At 40.8% G+C, this 20,455-nt stretch overlaps 1 protein-coding gene across 2 annotated transcripts in view; it reads right to left on the bottom strand.

Annotated features, from left to right (window-relative positions):
- LOC134345666 (janus kinase and microtubule-interacting protein 1-like) overlaps positions 1-20,455 on the bottom strand; it is a 394,868-nt gene that overhangs the window by 113,542 nt on the left and 260,871 nt on the right. For both annotated transcript variants that reach the window (XM_063046689.1, XM_063046690.1), the window contains 4 exons: positions 16,722-16,841; positions 15,982-16,128; positions 15,478-15,618; positions 14,242-14,301 (listed from right to left, as the gene is read on the bottom strand). In XM_063046689.1, coding sequence (XP_062902759.1) covers positions 14,242-14,301; positions 15,478-15,618; positions 15,982-16,128; positions 16,722-16,841 — 468 coding nt within the window. The remainder of the gene's footprint in view (positions 1-14,241; positions 14,302-15,477; positions 15,619-15,981; positions 16,129-16,721; positions 16,842-20,455) is intronic.

Genomic DNA, 20,455 nt, shown 5'->3' with positions numbered 1-20,455 from the left:
CCTACGTATTTAAGTGTATGTAAATATATTTCTTATTGTAATTAATAGTTTTTTTAAGTATTGCACAGTACTGCTTCCACAAAACAACACATTCACGACATACAGGTATGTCAGTGACATCACACCTGATTTTGATTCTGATTATTTTTGCTGCCAAATGAAGAAATTATTATTTTATAACCCAAGTGCAGTGAGGTACTTTTACAGGAGATGTCTTATTTTGGCTTGGCATAATTGGACTTTTGCGAAGACACATGATATTGAATGATATGTTTTGAAATCCTCGTAGACCCAGTGTATACATCAGTATTTGGATATAAATGGTTGGGCAATTTGCATTGGCTTTGCTCTGCTTAAATAGTTTATTTCTGTCATTTGTGAGTGGATACTGGGTATTCAGTGATAAGAACAATAAATAATACTGTACGTAGTTTAGGGCCTCCATGAATATTTGTTCTTCAATTGTGCTTTTCAAAGACTAACATCAATAATTTTTGAACAAGATTTCTAAAAATGCAATATTTATTTCAATCTGCTTCTGGTATACTTTTACTAATAGTAAAACATATAAATAAGCAATAGAGCTTATCCTTGAAGTCCATAATTATTATTACTAACCATGAATCTATAATAATCTCTGTTCAAAATTACGAAATAATTTTTTCAAAGATTATCGCCAATTTGGCATATGCTGTCAAAAAGGTTTTGCACCCTGAAGATCATCTCCTAGAAGGATTTCAACAGTTCAGTATTGCCTGTGCAGAAACAAGGAAATCCTTGATCTTTACCACTTAAAACAAGAAAAGCAATCACTTGAGTATCCTAATGCCTGCAAGGTAATTTCAAGTTTGTGACAATTCCACTTTCTATTTTGACACAACATCACTTTAGGAACTCGTTCAGCAGAGGCAGCACCTGAATACATATCCTCCTTGTTAAAAATGGATAATCATTATGCACTCATTACCCAGTAATACATGTCTCCGCTCAAGTTAATGTGAATAAACTGAGAGGGAAGCAATAGGGTTGGTGAGGCTCCACCTGAAGTACTGTTAGAGGACTATCAGCACTCTTTCTCCAGTATCGTCATAAAGTGTGTTGTGGATTGATTACTCTGACTGCACGCAAGCTGTGGCACGTGCTTGTGAAGCTTAGCAAACTAATGTCAGATGGGAATCCTAACTTGCAGATATTGTAGGTAGACAAATGATGGATGCAAAAGCAAAGAGCAGCATCTGTATGCATTGGGAGATGGGATTTGTTAATATGCTCAATGCCCTTGTCACGGGTAAGAGGCTTTCTAATTGTCTCTTATACATTGTAGCTGTGATGTACCTTCGTCAGATCCCTCCTCAACCTCCTTTCTCCTCCCCAGGGAAAATAAAATCCAGCCTCTCCTAACATAAATGCTCCAACCCAGTCAAGATTCTGTTGAATCTCTTCTGCTCACTCTCCAGTGCAATCATGCCCTTCCCATTGAGTGGTGATCAGAAATACATGTTGTGGCCTCACAACTGTCTCATAAGGCTGCAACACAACTTCTCTGCTCTTATATTGTACCATGGCCAATGAACACAAGTAAGCTTTATCAATCTATGCTGCCACTTTCACAAATCCTTGGGTTTGCACTCCAAGTCCATTTCTTCATCAAAACTCACCAAGACCTGCCATTCACCGTGCATGCCCACCCAAAATGCATCGCTTCACATATCTGGATTAAATTCCATCTGCCCATTTTACCAACTCTTCCAAAATTGTCCAATAACCTAAGACTACTCTCCTTCCTATCAACTACGCCACCTATTTTCAGATACTCTGCAAATTTAATAATCACCCTACAATCACATCTAAATTGTGAATTATTTAAGTGTAATGGTTGTAGAACCTATCCTTTTAGGACACCATTTGTAACAGGTTTCAGTCACAATAAACAACTGATCACACTGGTGTAATAGGGTGGTGTGGAATCACTGGGCCAGAAGGACCTGTTCCTATGCTGAATCTCAAAATAGCAAGTGCTCTTCACCATCATCCTCTGTTTCCTATCAGCAAGCCAAGTTTGAACTAATTAATACTTGTCCTAAATCCAATGGGCTCTTAAACACGAGGAATTCTGCAGATGCTGGAAATTCAAGCAACACACATCAAAGTTGCTGGTGAACGCAGCAGGCCAGGCAGCATCTCTAGGAAGAGGTACAGTTGACGTTTCGGGCCGAGGCCATTCATCAGGACGAAAGGTCTCAACCCAAAGCATCGACTGTACCTCTTTCTAGAGATGCTGCCTGGCCTGCTGCGTTCACCAGCAACTTTGATGTGTGTTGCTCCAATGGGCTCTAAGTTTTTGGGCCCACCTTCCATGTGAAACCTTGTCAACCCTTACCTAAATCAATGTGGAGTACATCAAATGCATTGCCTTCTCAGTATATTTTGTTACCTCTTGAATTACTCAATCAATATTAGTCATACAAGGTCTTCCCCTAATGAAACATTATTTGTGATCTTTCATTACTCATCTTTCTAAGGATAGATTAATCCTGCTCCTCAGATTTTTCCCCCATTAAGACTACAATACACAGAATTAGGCCATTCCATTCAGCCCATTGAATCCACTTTGCCATTCATTCATGGCTGATTTTTTTCAATGCCATTCTCCCAATTTCTTCCTCAAACCCTTATCCATGTTACCTGTCAAGAACTTTTCAATCTCTGCCTTGAATATACTCTATAACTTGACTGCCACAGTCCTCTACAGCAATAAATTCCACAGATCCACCACCCTCAGTCTGAAGAAATTGCTCCTCATCTCAGTTTTAAGGAGACATCCCTATTTTCTGAGGCTGTACTAGGAGACTCTACTTCTCATAAAAACATCCGGACCACAACCACTCCATCCGGGCCTCTCAGAATATGGTAATTTTCAATGAAACCCCCCTCCTTACCATTATCTTTATGAACTCTGTCTGTGCACTGCAATGAGTTCACCATGAAGCAAGAGAAATCTTTCAGAGATCATCCATGTGAATCTCCTCTGGACCCTCTCCAGGGCCAGCATGCTTCCCTAGAAAAGGAGCCCAAAGTTGTCACAACATTCCAAATTCCCTCAGCAGCACATTCTTGCTTTTATATTCCAGTCTTCTCATAATTAATGCTAACACTGCATTTGCCTTCCTTACTACTAAGTCAACCTGCAAGTTAACCTTGAAGAAATCCAAGTCCCTTTGTACGTCTGATTTCTGGATATTATCCAATTTAGAAAATAGTCTGTAACCTTACTCTTCCTACAGAAGTGCATAATCCTACTGTTCCATTTGTTGTATTCCATCTGTCACTTCTTTGATCAATCTCCCAACCAGAAGTATGTTCCAGTACTTCTACAGACTCCCTGCCTCTGTAATACCATTTCTTCCTTCACCTAACTTGGTATCATTAGCAAACTTGGCCACAAGATGATCAGTTTCATCATTCATTAACGTGTTATGTGAAAAGTTGTGCTCCCAACGTGAAATTCCCTACCGGTGATTAAATCCTACAAAAAGTAAAAGATTTGACCCAATACATCACAGGTAAAAACCTTCCAACAATTGAGCACATCTACATGAAACATTGCCGTAGAAAAGCAGCATCCACCATCAAAGATCCTCACCACCCAGGCCATGCTCTTTTCTCACTGCTGCCATGAGATAGAAGGTACAAGTGTCTCAGGACTCACAGCACCAGATGCTGGTTCAAGAATAGATACTACCCCTCAACAATCAGGCTCTTGAACAAAAGAGAATAATTACATTCTACTTCTGGTGTTTCCACAACCAATGGTCTCACCTTAAGGACTCTTGTTAGTTCATGCTCATTATTTATTGCAATATATAGTGCCTATAAAAAGTATTCACCACCTCTTCGAAACTTTCATGTTTATTGTTTGACAACATTGAATCACAGGGGATTTAACTTGGATTTCTTTGACATTGATCAACAGAAAAAGACTCTTGTGTATCAAAATGAAAACAGATCTCTACAAAGTGATCCAAATTAATTACAAGTATAAAACGCAAATAATTGATGACGTAAGTGTTCACCTCCTTTAATATGACAAACCAAATTATTACTGGTGCAGCTAATTGGTTTTAGAAGTCACATGATTAATTAAATGGAGATCATCGCAAGCAGTCAAGGTGTTTCAATTGAATGTAGTAAAAATACACCTGTATCTAGAAGGTCTAATTTTGCTGATGAGTCAGTATGCTAGCAAGAACAACACCATGAAGACAAAAGAACACTCAAAGCAACTCTGAAAAAATGTTATTGAAAAACACAGGTGAGGAGATGGATACAAGGAAATTTCCAAGTGACTCAATATTCTTGGAATACACTTACCAAGAATACAAGTCAATTATAAAGAAATGGAAAGAATATTGCACAGATGTAAATCTGCATAGAGCAGGCCGTCCTCAAAACCTGAGTGACTGTGCAAGAAGGGGTCTAGTGAGGGAAGCCTCCAAGAGACCTATAACAAGTCTGGAGGAGTTACAAGCTTCAGTGGCTGAGATGGGAGAGACTGTGCATACAACAACTGCCTGGATGCTTTGTCAGTCACAGCTTTAAGGGAGAGTGGCAAAGAGAAAGTCACTGTTGAAAAAACTCACAAAAAATCTCAGCTAGAGTTTGCCAGAAGGCATGTGGGAGACTCTGAAGTCAGCTGGAAGAAGGTTCTATGGTCTGAAGAAAACAAAATTAAGCTTATTGGCCATCAGCCTAAATGCACATCATCAAAAACACAGCATCCCTACCGTGAAGCATGTTGGGGGCTGCACCATGCTGAGGGGATGCTTCACTGCAGCAGGCCCAAGAAGGCTTGTGAAGGTAGAGGGTAAAATGAATGCAGCAAAATACAGGAAAATCCTAGAGGAAAACCTCATGCAGTCTTGTACAAGAGAACTGTGACTTTAGAGAAGATTTGTTTTCCAGCAAGATAATGACCCCAAACATAGAGACAAAGCTACACAGGAGCGGTTTAAAAACAACAAAGTTAATGTCCTGGAGTGGCCAAGTCAGAGTCCAGGCCTCAATTCAACTGAGAATTTGGAACTGGACTTGAAAAGGGCTGTTCATTGATGATCCCCATGCAATCTGACAGAGCCTTGAGCAGTTTTGTAAAGAAGAATGGGGAAAAATTGCAATGTCCAGATGTGCAAAGCTGATAGAGACCTATCCAGACTCAAGGCTGTAATTGGGGCCAAAGATGCATCTACTAAAAACTGACTTGAAGGGGATAAGTACTTAGAAACATAAAAAACCTACAGCACAATACGAGCCTTTCGGCCCACAAAATTGTGCCAAACATGTCCTTACCTTAGAACTTACCAGGCTTACCCATAGCCCTCTATTTTTCTAAGCTCCATGTACCTATCCAAAAGTCTCTTAAAAAACCTTATCGTATTCGCCTCCACCACCATTGCCAGCAGCCCATACCACACACTCACCACTCTCTGGGTAAAAAACTCACCCCTGACATCTCCTCTGTACCTACTTTCAAGCACCTGTGCCCTCCTGTGGCAGCCACTTCAACCATGGGAAAAAGCCTCTGACTACCCACACAATCAATGCCTCTCATCACCTTATACACCTCTGTCAGGTCACCTCTCATCCTCCGTCGCTCCAAGGAGAAAAGGCCGAGTTCACTCAACCTGTTCACTCAACTTGGCGTGCTCCCCAATCCAGGCAACATCCTTGTAAATCTCCTCTGCACCCTTTCTATGGTTTCCACATCCTTCCTGTAGTGAGGTGACCAGAACTAAGCACAGTACTCCAAGTGGGGTCTGACTAGGTTCCTATATAGCTACAACATTACCTCTCGGCTCCTAAATTCAATTCCACAATTGATGAAGGCCAATGCACCGTATGCCTTCTTAAACACAGAGTCAACCTGCGCAGCTGCTTTGAGCGTCCTATGGACTCAGACCCCAAGATCCCTCTGATCCTCCAAACTGCCAAGAGTGTTACCATACTATATTCTGCCATCATATTTGACCTACCAAAATGAACCACCTCACACTGACAAAGGGTCTCGGCCTGAAACGTCGACTGCACCTCTTCCTAGAGATGCTGCCTGGCCTGCTGCGTTCACCAGCAACTTGTATGTGTGTTGCTTGAATTTTCAGCATCTGCAGAATTCTTGTTGTTTGCACCTCACACTTATCTGGGTTGAACTCCATCTGCCACTTCTCAACCCAGTTTTGCATCCTATCAATGTCCCACTGTAACCTCTGACAGCCCTCCACACTATCCACAACACTACCAACCTTTGTGTCATCAGAAAACTTACTAACCCATCCCTCCACTTCCTCATCCAGGTCATTTATGAAAATCACGAAGACTATGGGTCCCAGAACAGATCCCTGAGGCACACCACTGGTGACTGACCTCCATGCAGAATATGACCCATCTACAACCACTCTTCGCCTTCTGTGGGCTAGCCAGTTCTGGATCCACAAAGCAATGGCCCGTTGGATCCCATGCCTCCTTACTTTCTCAATAAGCCTGGCATGGGATACCTTATCAAATGCCTTGCTGAAATCCATATACACTACATCTACTGCTCTTCCTTCATCAATGTGTCTAGTCACATCATCAATGTGTTTAGTCACATTATGCAATCAATGAATTTTTATTTGTAACAAAGTTCGATCACTTTGTAAAGATTTGTTTTCACTTTGACACGAAAGAGTCCTTCTGTTGATCAGCGCAAATAAAAAGCCAAATTAAATCCACTGTGATTCAATGTTGTAAAACAATAAAACATGAAAACTTCCAAGGGGGTGAATACATTTTATAGGGACTGTATTTATATCTACATTTATATCTTGCACAGTTCGTTGTCCATTGATCCTGTTTACAGTTACTGTTCTATAGATTTGTTAAGTATACCCGCTGAAAAAGAATCTCAGGGTTGTATCATATTTGCACATTGATAATAAGTTTTACATTGAACTTTGAAATTTTGAAAAACTCAAAAGGCCTGTAAAATAACTGGCCTGTCTCTGCAGCCATTCTTCAAAACAGGTCGCACCATAGTTCCACTCACCAGGCACCTTGGCTGTCAGAAAATCTCTCTCAGAGGACAATGTCTTCCCTGGCCTCCAATAACAAACTGGAATGCATCTGTACATAATGGAAGCAGACCCTCTAACAAAAACCTTTTCTTAATCCATTTACCACAGTCACCTTAGTAGCACAAGTGGGAAATGTAAAAGAATTGAGGACAGACGAAATACACTGAAATGGCACAGTCATTTACATTGCATGTGCTGAAAATGAACATAATGCTTATCACAAAATTAAAAGCATTCCATTTCATTCCTCACCTTGTAAAGAATTCAGAGAAAGTTATGAACAATGTATTTTAAGAGTACAGATATGAAAATCCTCAGTTTAAGCATTATAAATACATTATCCTTACTATCCAACTGCAAGGAAAGTTATAATGTGAATATTACAGAATATTTACATAGGAAACATGGCATTGTAGAGGTACTGGGGGCTTTCGGTTCACCAGGGCACAGTTTCCTACATGGAGACAGAGGAAACTGCAGATGCTGGAATCTGGAGCAACAAACAAGATGCTGGATGAACTCAGCTGGTCAGGCACATCTATGGAGGGAAATGGACAAATGGTGTTCCAGGTTGATACCCTTCATCTGGGACTAACTGACCCAAAACTTTGCCTATCTCTTTCCCTCCACAGATGTTGCCTGGCCCACTGAGTTCCTCCAGTGCCTCATTTGCTGCTTCACTTTCCCCCATTCCCTTTAAACTCACTGGAGGCCCATTTCCCATGCTCTCTCCACATAATATCCTGTTTCAGTGCTCCATTTAAACTAACAGGCCTATTCCCCAGCCTGCTTTAATCTTAAGGAATCTGTGTGCCTAATCTTACACTTAGACTCACTGGAGTCCTATCTCCCACGCTCCCTCTACACTCCCCCAAACCCCCTACATACTCAACGGAGTCTTGTCTCCCAAACTCCCTCTACACACACTGGAGTCTTGTCACTCACACTCCCTCTATACTCACCGGAATCCTGTCCCTCACACTCCCTCTACACACACAGGAGTCTTGTCCCTCACACTCCCTCTATACTCACCGGAATCCTGTCCCTCACACTCCCTCTACACACACTGGAGTCTTGTCCCTCACACTCCCTCTATACTCACCGGAGTCCTGTCCCTCACACTCCCTCTACACACACAGGAGTCTTATCCCTCACACTCCCTCTATACTCACCAGAGTCCTGTCCCTCACATTCCCTCTACACACACAGGAGTCTTGTCCCTCACACTCCCTCTATACTCACCGGAGTCCTGTCCCTCACACTCCCTCTACACACACTGGAGTCTTGCCCCTCACACTCCCTCTACACACACTGGAGTCTTGTCACTCACACTCCCTATATACTCACCGGAGTCCTGTCCCTCACATTCCCTCTACACACACTGGAGTCTTGTCCCTCACACTCCCTCTATACTCACCGGAGTCCTGTCCCTCACACTCCCTCTACACACACTGGAGTCTTGTCCCTCACACTCCCTCTACACTCCCCGAAGTCCTGTCCCCCACATTCCTTCTTCACTCCCCAGAATCCTGTCCCTCACACTCCCTCTACACTCCCCGGAGTCCTGTCCCTCACACTCCCTCTACACACACAGGAGTCTTGTCCCTCACACTCCCTCTATACTCACCGGAGTCCTGTCCCTCACACTCCCTCTACACACACTGGAGTCTTGTCACTCACACTCCCTATATACTCACCGGAGTCCTGTCCCTCACATTCCCTCTACACACACTGGAGTCTTGTCCCTCACACTCCCTCTATACTCACCGGAGTCCTGTCCCTCACACTCCCTCTACACACACTGGAGTCTTGTCCCTCACACTCCCTCTATACTCACCGGAGTCCTGTCCCTCACACTCCCTCTACACACACTGGAGTCTTGTCCCTCACACTCCCTCTACACACACTGGAGTCTTGTCACTCACACTCCCTCTATACTCACCGGAGTCCTGTTCCCCACACTCCCTCTACACTCCCTGGAGTCCTGTCCCCCACATTCCTTCTGCACTCCCCAGAATCCTGTCCCTCACACTCCCTCTACACTCCCCAGAGTCCTGTCCCTCACACTCCCTCTATACTCCCCGGAGTCCTGTCCCCCACATTCCTTCTACACTCCCCAGAGTCCTGTGCGTCACACTCCCTCTACACTCACTGGAGTCCTGTCCCGCACACTTGCCAGAGCCCTGTCTCCCACACTCACTGCAGTCCTGTGTCCAACATTCACTGGAGTCCTGATTCCCTTTAAACTCACTGGTGCTGTATTCCTCACATTCATTTAAACTCAACTGGTTTACTGAAAAGTGTATTATCCCACTGTTTAATGCCTTTAAAAGTGAATCATAATTGCCGTGGTGTATTAATAGCAGTAGTATATTCAATGATCTGGAAAATCTGCTGGTACAGCAGCTAAGACACATAGTGTCTTATTATCAGAGTCAGCGGGAGGAGGAGATAGCAGCCCTCCGGTGAAAATGATATCGTATCCGTTAAATAGGGGCTGTGAACAATTCTGATTTGATGGAGACAGACGTTAAAGCACAGAGGAACAACTGGAGAAATTTCTGAAACGCCAGTTCGCTGCCGCTGTTACTGGACGATCGAGAAATCTTCCAGAGGGAAGGCCCCAAAATCCCCGACTTTGCCTGCTGCTAGTGACTGAGATTGAGGTCGAATTGTTCGGATAGAGATGGTGCTCAATACTCAGTGTGAGAGGGCTGGTCGGAGGCTCGAAGTTTTCGGACGACTCAGAGTCGGACTGTGGTCGGGCATGGCAGGGAGAATTTTCTTCCTTCTCCCGCCTTCATGAGATGTGGGATATTTGAGAGGCTTTGAACTTTTTACTGTGCCATGGACTGTTCTTCATCAAGTTATGGTATTGTTGCACTGTTGTAACTATATGGTATAATTATGTGGTTTTGTTAGTTTTTTTCAGTCTTGGTTTGTCCTGTGTTTTGTGATATCACACCGGAGGAAATATTGTATCATATCTTAATGCATGCATTACTAGATGACAATAAGAGGACTGCGTGTCTTCATATTCTATCTATATATTATTACAATTAAATAAATATGAAATTTTAATAAAAAGTAGCATCAGAAATGGCAATTTACTGGATTGTTGCAAAAGCATATTTGCATCACCGATGTTCATTAAGTATAGAAATCTGCCACCCTTATTTATTACGCCTATATATGACTCTTAACTGTTTCCTTACGACAGGAACAATTTAGGTTTCAGACAATAAGTGCTTGCAATATCAAAGTTGTGCACACCCCAAGTTACTTCCGGTTAAGATAGCATTACAAAATGTGTGCAAAATTTCTGGTAGTCAAAAAACTAAGAAATCCGACCAAAAACATCACTAAAAATATCCTTTCTGAAGTAAATGTTGATAAATTATCACCTCAAACAGTGAAGGGGAGAGCGATGGTGAGGCAAGTTCAGGGGATAAGCTGAGATGGTGTGTAACAGAATCGTTGAAGGTGGCGTTCCGATGCCCATACAGCTGGTCTGGGAGTGAGTTTGGATCTCTCTGGGCACCAAAAAGAGAAGTCAGGGCCTGGGCAGAGAAGTTTTGATGCTTGTTCAACTTGTATGGGTGCAAAGATGGATCACTCTGGCTGCTGAAAGAAGAAGTTGGGGCAGAGGAGGTTTAGTGCCCATATAACTGGCCTGAGTGCGAGGTTGAATCACTCTGGGCACCGAACTGATTTGAACAGTTTGAGAGCGGCTTCAGACAGGGTGGCGAAATTTGGGCCTGGAGCGAGTCACTGCGCGGTGTGGTCGAGGCCCAAGTCCTTAACAGCAGTCGGATCCTAGTGTAAGGTACATTACCCTGCTTAGCCATTTTAAACACCAGTCCAGATCAGAGGTGAGAGCCGATTTCGCTCGCTCTCAACAATGTTCACTCTTGTCTCCAGGGCACGGAGCTTTTCACTGTTCTGTTGCTGGGTCAATTTAAACACCAGCCCAGATAGACTGAAAAGACAGGAGGTCGGTCGGGACGAGAGTCAATTTCACTCATTCTTCACGACGAGCATCTCTTTGGCACTAGGGCTATGAAGACTGTCCCAACTACTGTGCCCTGTGCTGCTAATGTGATGAACTGATAAGCAAAGCTTTGGGTCTACTCCGGACAGCTCCAGGGTTCAGACCCGAGAACTCAATTCTAGTTTGGAATGCTGTTGTTAGCTTCAATTGTTTGCAAGATTTGTATTTTTTCTTCCTTTCTCTTGCATATTGGGTGTTGGACTTTTATTTTTATTTTTTTCTTTATTTGGGTTCTTTCAGGTTTCATTGATAATAAATGAATCTTGAATTCCAAGAACAAATAAAAAATGATTTGAAAACAGAGGATTTATCAGAGCAGCACTTATGATCTCTTCCTTTGAAATTATTGAGATCAAAGCAAGAGCCTTGCTACTAAAGCAACATAAAACTAAAACTCGACAGTCCTGGAAGATTCCTAGAATTCACAGATTCCTGGTTTAAATAAACATGGTTCTTGAAGCCCAATGATCCAGCCCCCAAGTCAGCTTAACATAACATAAAAAAACAGAGGCAGCAGTATACCATATGAAACTTTGAACCTGTTCCATCATTCATCAAGATCATCCACCTCTACTTCATTTTCCTGCACTGCCCATGTATTTATTAACTCTCTTGAATATCAAAAATCTGCTGATGTACATTTTGAATGACCATGACAATGAAGCTTCCATAGTTTCCTGGGTTAAAAAATCCAAAAGATTCACTACTGGTTGACTAAAAAAAAAATCTTTTCCTCTCAGTCCTAAGCAGTCCTTATTCTCAAAGGAAATGATCACAGATGCTGCTCTGGTATTTTTACTGTTTTTTAAAATCTTTTTTTAATTGTTCTTGGCATTGGCATTGCTTGCATTTATTGTCCATCTCTAATCACCCATCACTCTCAAACCGTGCACCTAGTCCTTGATTCTTCAGCTGGGGCAAAACATCCTACCTGTGTCTAGCCTATCAACTCTTGAGATCTTCTTTCATTCTAGAGAACACAGTCCAAGACAACTCAATCTTCACTCACATGGCAAACCCACCAGACCCCACAATGATGAATCTTCACTGCACTCCCTCCATACACATTTCCCTTGCTATAAGAAACAAATACGATAAAATTCTAAAATGCTGCTCAACTGCACCAGCAGATTCTACGTTTATATATATACATATACATTCAGTAGAAATGCGTACCCTAGAAACCTTTTGCATGTTCTGCATTTATTGGAATTGATTATAAAATACATATAGCCACTGCAGACATAGAAATATATTTACCTCATGTTTCCCCATTGAAAAATGCATAAAATTTCAGAATGGAATTAAATTAAATAATTTTTAAATTTGTTGGATATGATGAAATTAAAATCATGACTTGCATTTTTCCTGGGGAGCTAGATTTCTTGGGTTAGAGCAAGATAATACGCCTTGCTCTAACCCAAGAACGTAATCCAGAAGTCAGATTAGCATGACAATCTGATGTGGGCATTGAGTGTTATGTTGAGTTGTTTGTGTAGGAGTGGACCCAGGGAAAGATATTGCTACAGCATTTTCCATACCAGAGTGTAGTCAAACGTATCAGCTGACACAAGTATAAATGTTACATTTTAATTTTCTCTATCTCACATAGTGGTCAATCAAATATCTTCAGCAAAGCAATTGATAAAATTTAAACCATTCCCAGCTTGATCCAGTTATTTAAAATACTGGTTATTTTTTACAACCATTCAATATGCATTCAAAAGAATTCTGTGTATTCCCAACATAAAAGTGCAGACATAGAATTGGGTACCTGCATCACCTGCTATTAAGCTGAGGATGCTTGAAAATAGCCACCTCTTGAAGAGGAGCATTGAGCACAGTGGTGAGCTCACAGGCAACGTGATCCTGTGGTAGAACCTTATCGCGAAATTCAACAAATACTGAACTTGATATATTCAGTCATTGCAACATTTTCAGTCAAACATAAATTTCCAATATCACTGTTGTCTGTACACTATCTTCATTCAGAAAAGGTACTCCCTTTACAAACCCTAGCCCAACAATAACTTACTCGGTCCATTACAATTACAATTCTTCCAGAAGAGCCATTATTATGAGTCCTGAAGCAAAATCACTCTAGACCCCTTGGTTTGCCTGTAGTACCTCTGATCTCCTGCCTGGTTCTCAGAATAATGGAAATGTCAAAATGAAGATAGTGAACAATTTTATTTCTAACTTCTTTAGTGTGGCTTCAAACTGTTGGCATAAAATAGAGTGAACAAAGTCATTAAAAAGTGTTTCTTTTCTCCACTTCCATTGAATATGCATAATATTACAAGACCATAACCCTTCCACCTCTTTGTTTTATGAATTGCAATTGGGGATACATCAACATAATGTATTACTAGATTAGCATTCAGAGGCTTGGATTATTACTTGAAAATATAAAAAACTCAAGAATTGAAAGCAAGTCATGGCATCAGTTATTGTAAAAACCCATCCAGTTTACAAATACCACTTTATTTCTGGGGTCTGCCCTATACCGTAAATAATTGCAGGCCCATCAATGTGGATGATACTTAACTGTCTTTTGAAATAACTTGTGGCATAGTTAGGAATGTGTGGAGAAGGAATTAAATGCAGACCTTCCAAACAATGCCTACACCCTACAGTAGCACCACTGCAGTGTAGCAGTCAGCGTGATGCTATTACAGCTCGGTCATTTGTAGTTCAATTTGGACGTTATCAATAAGGAGCTGGTATGTCCCCTCCACCCCGTGGAACACGTGGGTTTTCTCCAAGTGCTTCAGTTTCCTCCCACAGTCTAAAGATGTGCCAGTTCACAGGTTAATTGGTCAATGTAAATTTTCCTGTGATTAGGCTAAGGTTAATCTGGGGTTGCTGGAAGGAGTGGTTCGAAGGGCCCATTCAATGCTGCATCTCAATAAATAAATTAATAAATAAACACCCTCAAAAAGTAAATGTATATATTTACAATGGAATTTTAAACTTTGGAAGGATTTTTTTTTAAACTCGGTGAATTGCTCCTACCCAGTTCCTTTTTGTTTCGACTCATTTCAATTTGCCAAAAGCTGTAAATCTGGGACTTGGCCATTTTACCTTGTGGGGTTTTGTGCTTCTTCTTTTGTATTTCTTCGAGCGTAAGAATCTCTCCCGCTCCTGCAGGAAACAAAAAAAAAATTGCAACAAAAATGGACAGATCTAAAGTGAATGATTAATTTAATTAATTGAAAATTTCAATAGCAACCATTAGGGATCAATAGTGATGAATCTATCAGTTAAATCACTTGCAATACATTCCACTAATAAAGTCAGAAATAAGATTATATCAGCCTGTCAGCCATTTATTTTGCTATATAAATACCTTTTGTTAGAAATCAATACTTCATTCATGTTTTTCTCTTTATTCATTGTTCCATCAATTCAATACATTTTCCTACAATGCATCAACAGTAACCAGGATTTCCCCTTAAAGAAGGAGGCTGCCATGAGGTAATTGAGAGACTGTTATACTGGAACCAGCCCCCAGATGTCCACTGGTGGTAAGACTTTACACTGTGGTTGTTCTCCACAGAGTATTGTAGTAGCTGCACTGACTTTCAGTGTGTTCCAAGGCAGCTACTCCTGCATCTTGGAATATAGTGATCTGCAGCAATCACTCGTCTACATCTCCTTACACTGTAACACCATTAGGTTTCAGGCAGGCCATAGTGTCCCCTTAACCAATATGACTTCTAGCAGCACTTATTGCTTGCGTCAGTAGGCATCCCTTTTTTACAGCCCATTGAAAAACACAATCCTGAATTACACAGCTGCTCAGAGCATTCCTCAACAGGATAATTCATCTCTTTCCAGACCTTCTTGACAAATGCACATTCAGCAAGGAGGTGGTCTACCATCTCATCTACATTGCAATCATCTTGTAGGCAGCTTGCGGTAGGACTGAGGACCTGACTCTGCCTAACAGATCTGCAAAAAAGGGCCCCATCTCACTACCAGCCAAGCATGCTTTAGCAATGCACACCTACAGTCTATTTTGCAGCCCAGTCCTATCTTTGCATGTATAATGCAGACATGATAAAATTGCATACTTTCTACTCACCAATTTTAACATCTGACTTCTGATTTACTGGCCAAAATATGGAATGAATTTGCCTTACAGGCTGAAATTAAACAGCACTTAATTCAAAATCAAACTGACGAACTGAAGAAAGAATTTCAACTGAGAAATTTTATGAGCTACATGTTAAGAAGCTCAAAATGAGTCAGTAATATTACACTACCAGCAGCTAAAATTCAATCTACATAGATATATAGAATTACAAAATATCTCACCATTGTTAAATCATCAATAATATGCTGTTGCTCTACAACCTGGAGTCTCAAGAACTCCATTTCTTGCTCATCTTGCCCTTGGCTCAGATCATTCAGTGATGTATGTCGTCTGAGCTGTCCTTGTGACGATAATTTTTCCTTCTGGTAGGCAAACAAAAGATTATTGTACCAACGTTTGAAGCAATAATGCCTGAACTTTCACACTCTTAAGACAAATTTTTATTGGTAACATCTACCATGGCAACTTCTTCATTTTCAATGAATTTCAATTGTGAGCAATATGATTTGACGCCGCTTTTAGTCTGGTAACTGTGGAGGTCTGCAATTTCATGTTTAACTGCACATCTGCCACTTATCTGAAGCTACTGCAACATCATTGCATAATTAACAGTGAAAGCTAAGAGCCGCACCATTATTTTGTCAGTCACAATCCAAGTGGAAATTAAAATGAGGCCTCAATTATATAAAAAAAAGAGACAACTGACATGGATTTGCAACATGTACCATTTCGGCATGTTCTCTGGTCAACGTTTTCAACTTGTCTTCCATCCTCTGTACAGAATGCATGATATCCTCATTCTTCTTCGCTAGCCGTTTATTTTTCTCTACCAGTGGTTTCAACTGGCTCTCCGTCTCTCGTACACGTTTCAACTGGAAAAATAATTCAAAGTCACCTGGAGGAAGCCGTCACAAAAAAGAAATCTTTCTACCATACAATGAATTGAAAGGTTTTGACAGTGCTCATTGTCTGCTATTAATTTTATTTTATGTACAGGGAACCATTGAGCTCATCACACCCAAGCTGTGTCCTGGCAATTGAATTCCCAAAATCCCATCACCCTTTTCCTCATTTCTCTGTAGTCCAGCAACTCCCTTTGATTTTTTTCCCATTTAACCACACCAATGGATAATTCACAGCAGCCAAATTATCTATGAGCACATCTTTAAGATTTGAGAAGAAACTAAAGGACCTGGTGAAAACCTAAGTACTCACAGAAAATGTATAGGCTTCACTTGACAGCAAGTGTGGTCAGAATCAAACTGGGATCTCTGAAACTGTTGGGCAGCAGCAATGATTGCTTTATTATCCAAATATTACATTAAATAACTTTTTTGCAGTTGAATGTATTTCAAATTCTTAATTTTCCTTCAGTTGGAAGGGCTTTCTTTTTTGCGCCAATGTAAGATAGCTGCAAGGTGTATTCATTTCCTAAAGTGGATGAGAGACATGTTATTGAGTTTACCAGTTCGTTCCGTTCATCTGCCAGCAAAGTATTTCTGTCTTCGAGCTTACGAATCACAGCATTCAGTTCAGCGATCTTTAACTGAAAACGTCGCACATCCCTTTCATCCAGAGGTGGTTCCTAATTCAAAGTTGACAAAGAGAAATCATACTGATTCTGTTGACAAAACAAACATATCAACTTTCGGAAGTTGTAAATACAAAGAGGTTTCTCAGTGATTCACGTACGTTTGCCAGACCCAAGAAAGGCAATCAGCACCCACAATTAACATTAATCATTTCATACTTTTAAGCTGCTTCAGTGAACTCAGTTATACCAATTCATACTGTGTATGGTCTTGCCAAGATTAATGATAAGTACGCATGTTAATATGATTTCATAAAAATGGTTTGTACTTTATCACTTTCAAATCAAGCTTATATTAATTAAAAGGGAAGGGTCAGTTGCTTATATATTATAGATCCTTCTGCTGGGCTCAGAAACTGTTTAAAGTCAAAGAACAAGACCATCCTGTAAGCATACTCGGAGTGGAAGGAGGAAGGGGAAATGGAGACATTAATCCCAGTTGTATCTATTTTCCATGTGCACATTTGGGACAATTTGGACCAATTTTGTTTTATAATGGCTGCATCAGAAAGAAACTGGAACTGGAACACTGTCATCTACTGCATCAGGCAATCTTTCATTCAACCCTAGCAACCGCCTTAAACAGACAATATTGTCCCACCATAAACTGTGACTGGGACAACAAGTGCCTGCGTAAATATCACTTCCTAAAATTGGACTGCAGTGCACAGACTGAGCAGCAAGTTTTTCACAAAAATCTCTGCCAGGAGTAGATGTACCCGAACCTCACCATACTCGGGCACATCACAATAAACTCGACTTGACTTGATGCCCATTGCAAAGAAACTTACGCAGTAAGGTGCCAAATGAAGGAGGATGTTATTGGCACACTTAGGACATGGCAGCATATTTGTTATTTGTTTTTACTGAAATATTGATCTATAGGCCAAGACCAATGATCCACAGTTGTAAGTTTGAATTCTACCAGCGACAACAAATAAAAACAAAATCGTTAAATTCAGGAATTAAAAGGCATGATCAGATTCCTGTAAGGTTCTCTTCTAGCTCACTAACACATCATTGAGAAGGGTTGACCTGATCCAGTTCAGTCTATGTGTGACTCCAACAGGGAGCAAACAGAGAAGCCAGTGAAGTGCAAAGTCTGGATCATCATCACATTCTGAAGGTTAGCCAGTGATGGCCAGCAAATGCATTGCTTCCCTATAATGCCCTTAATCTGTGATTAAACCTTATAAAATAGAGTTCTCCTCTTGGCACGTGAAATGGAAAACATCGCAGGCTGCAGCAAAATTCTTAGGTGAGTAATAAGACTGATGTGACTGCTGTTTGGAAGCTGGCATGGCCTTGATGGGCCAAATGGCCTCCTTCTGTGTCACAAGTAAGTAAATAGTGGTTCCAAGGCAACTATCATCACATTGGTAGCCAATCCTTCCAATTTCCTTCTACTTTCTACAGAATCACCTTAGAACTACTCCTGGGAAGATACCCTGCATGAACCCCTTTTGCAGCGACAGGTAGTTAGTCTCAAGCTGATGTCACAAGCCCACCTCTTCAGACAGATGAGTTCTTACCTTCTCCCATTTAGCATTGCACACCATCAAAAAGTAAATGTAATTTTGCATCTCAGGTTTCAAATAAAATGAAATCTAATCATCCAAACCCTACAAGGCATGGGCTCACTCAAAAAGTCGCCCCCTAACGAAAACTCTTACCCAAGCAGGCATAACAGTGACTGATATGAACAGCATTAGATCTTGAAGCTGCTGTAAGAAGTATCTTTCTGAGACTGGGGTAAGGAATTAAGCTCATTCTGTCAATTTCGTTGTACCCAATTATAATGGAACTCATTTGGGAATCTTTGATGTTAGTATGAAAAATGTCCCATTGCCTAATTATCTAGACACAGATTATCTGTCCAATCCAGTACTCTCTATTACAGTACTGGATTGGATAGATTAGTACATTGCTTGTTTGTTTTAGTGAATTTATCTATAGGATAGTTGTTATTTTAACATTTGTAAGAATTGTTTGAGAGGTGTTAAGGTATCAAGAGATGTGCTATCATGACCGCAGGTCACTGTGCTGCACTTTGGGAATAAGTGCAGCAATATTCTAGATCTCTTTGTGATTCAAATAAATGGCAAGTCTCAGTTGCAAAAAAGAAGTGCTGAAATTCAAACCTTTTTGTTTGCTGAGAAACTGAAGAATAAGGAAAGAGAAATCCAAACTTGGTTGTTTGCACTAAATGCATTTGTGCATGGAAATTCATCACCAGAATTTCTGGTTCCATTTTTATACCAAATTAGTTGCTTAACTTGTTGCGTGCTTACAAATCAGAGGATATATTCCAGCATTGTGAACTCATAGAAACTGAATGGAATTAGGCTACAGATCTAATGACATGGAAGGAAAGGTAACAATGACTGAATGCCCTACCCCTCTTCCCAAAAGACATGGTAAAATATTTCACAAAGTTTATTCCTCTTTTGCATGAATGAGTGAAATATATGGTCCCTGCATGGCACACATATAACCATTTTGGGTATGGATAGTTACTGCTGAGTTAAGTGGCATCTGAGGCAGTAGAGATGGCCTGATGGGCAGGACTAGAGCCTGGGGTGAGGAGGTATCTGCAATCAGGTAACAGAAGTCGCTTCAGGCTAGGTTGAGTCATTGATTAGGTGAGGAACTGTGGTGGGTGGAAATCAGGGCTTACACCAGTGGTCATGTGGGAAACATGTGGTTTTAAATGCATTCTTTCTTATGGCTGGGCATTGCAGGTAATCTCACTGCTTCTTTTCCAAATCTAATTGCCATAGATGGAAAGACTGTTAAAAAAAAAATTTGATATTGAGTCACATAGACAGAAAGTCAGGTTTATGTCCTTAGAGGTTGCTGCCAAACCTGAAGAGTCTTGATGACAATTCAGTAGATTGACGTACTGAGACTAACTGTATTTTTATATCCTATATATATTTAGTTATTTGAATTTAGGTTATTCAACTGAAATGACGAAATTCAAACCCATGTTTCTGAATCAATGCCCCAGATTTCATGCTGTCAACCTAATAATTTATCCATTAACTACCATTCTTCAATGTCGAGAATCTGTTGGTATTGGTGGAAGAACTGAGATCACTATGTTTGAGTTGATTGAGTACCAATTTAGGGTGGGACCATTGGTTACTTGGATGAAGGAGTAGACTACATGAGGTAGGTCGGAGAAGGAAGGTCATAAGACAAGGGAGCACATGGAATAAAAACTGTGCACAAAGGAATTATATGCAGTGGCACAATTTGATAGGCACCTTATATGCAAATTGTTTCAGGAATGTAGGGAGGTCAAAATGGGATTTGTGTACAATGAATTCAACAGGTGCTTGATGGTTGGTACAGAGCTGGTGGGCCATGCTGTAGGACTATAAGACGAGATAAGAAAAACTAGTATTACTCACTCTAGGAAGCGCTGGCTGAATTTCTAAAGCAAAGCAAAGGTAAACCAGCAATTCATATTACTTGATCAAATTTCTAGACTGTTAAACTCAAGGCTAAGCAACCCAAATGATAAATAGCTCTTGTAATGCAATGGGCATCACTACCTTTGGAAGTAAGAATATTACTTCAATATATTTGAAATATAGCATGTA

Source organism: Mobula hypostoma, chromosome 4 (genome assembly GCF_963921235.1).
Source record: "Mobula hypostoma chromosome 4, sMobHyp1.1, whole genome shotgun sequence".
Taxonomy (NCBI): domain Eukaryota; kingdom Metazoa; phylum Chordata; class Chondrichthyes; order Myliobatiformes; family Myliobatidae; genus Mobula; species Mobula hypostoma.
This window is presented reverse-complemented; position numbering and strand designations above follow the sequence as displayed.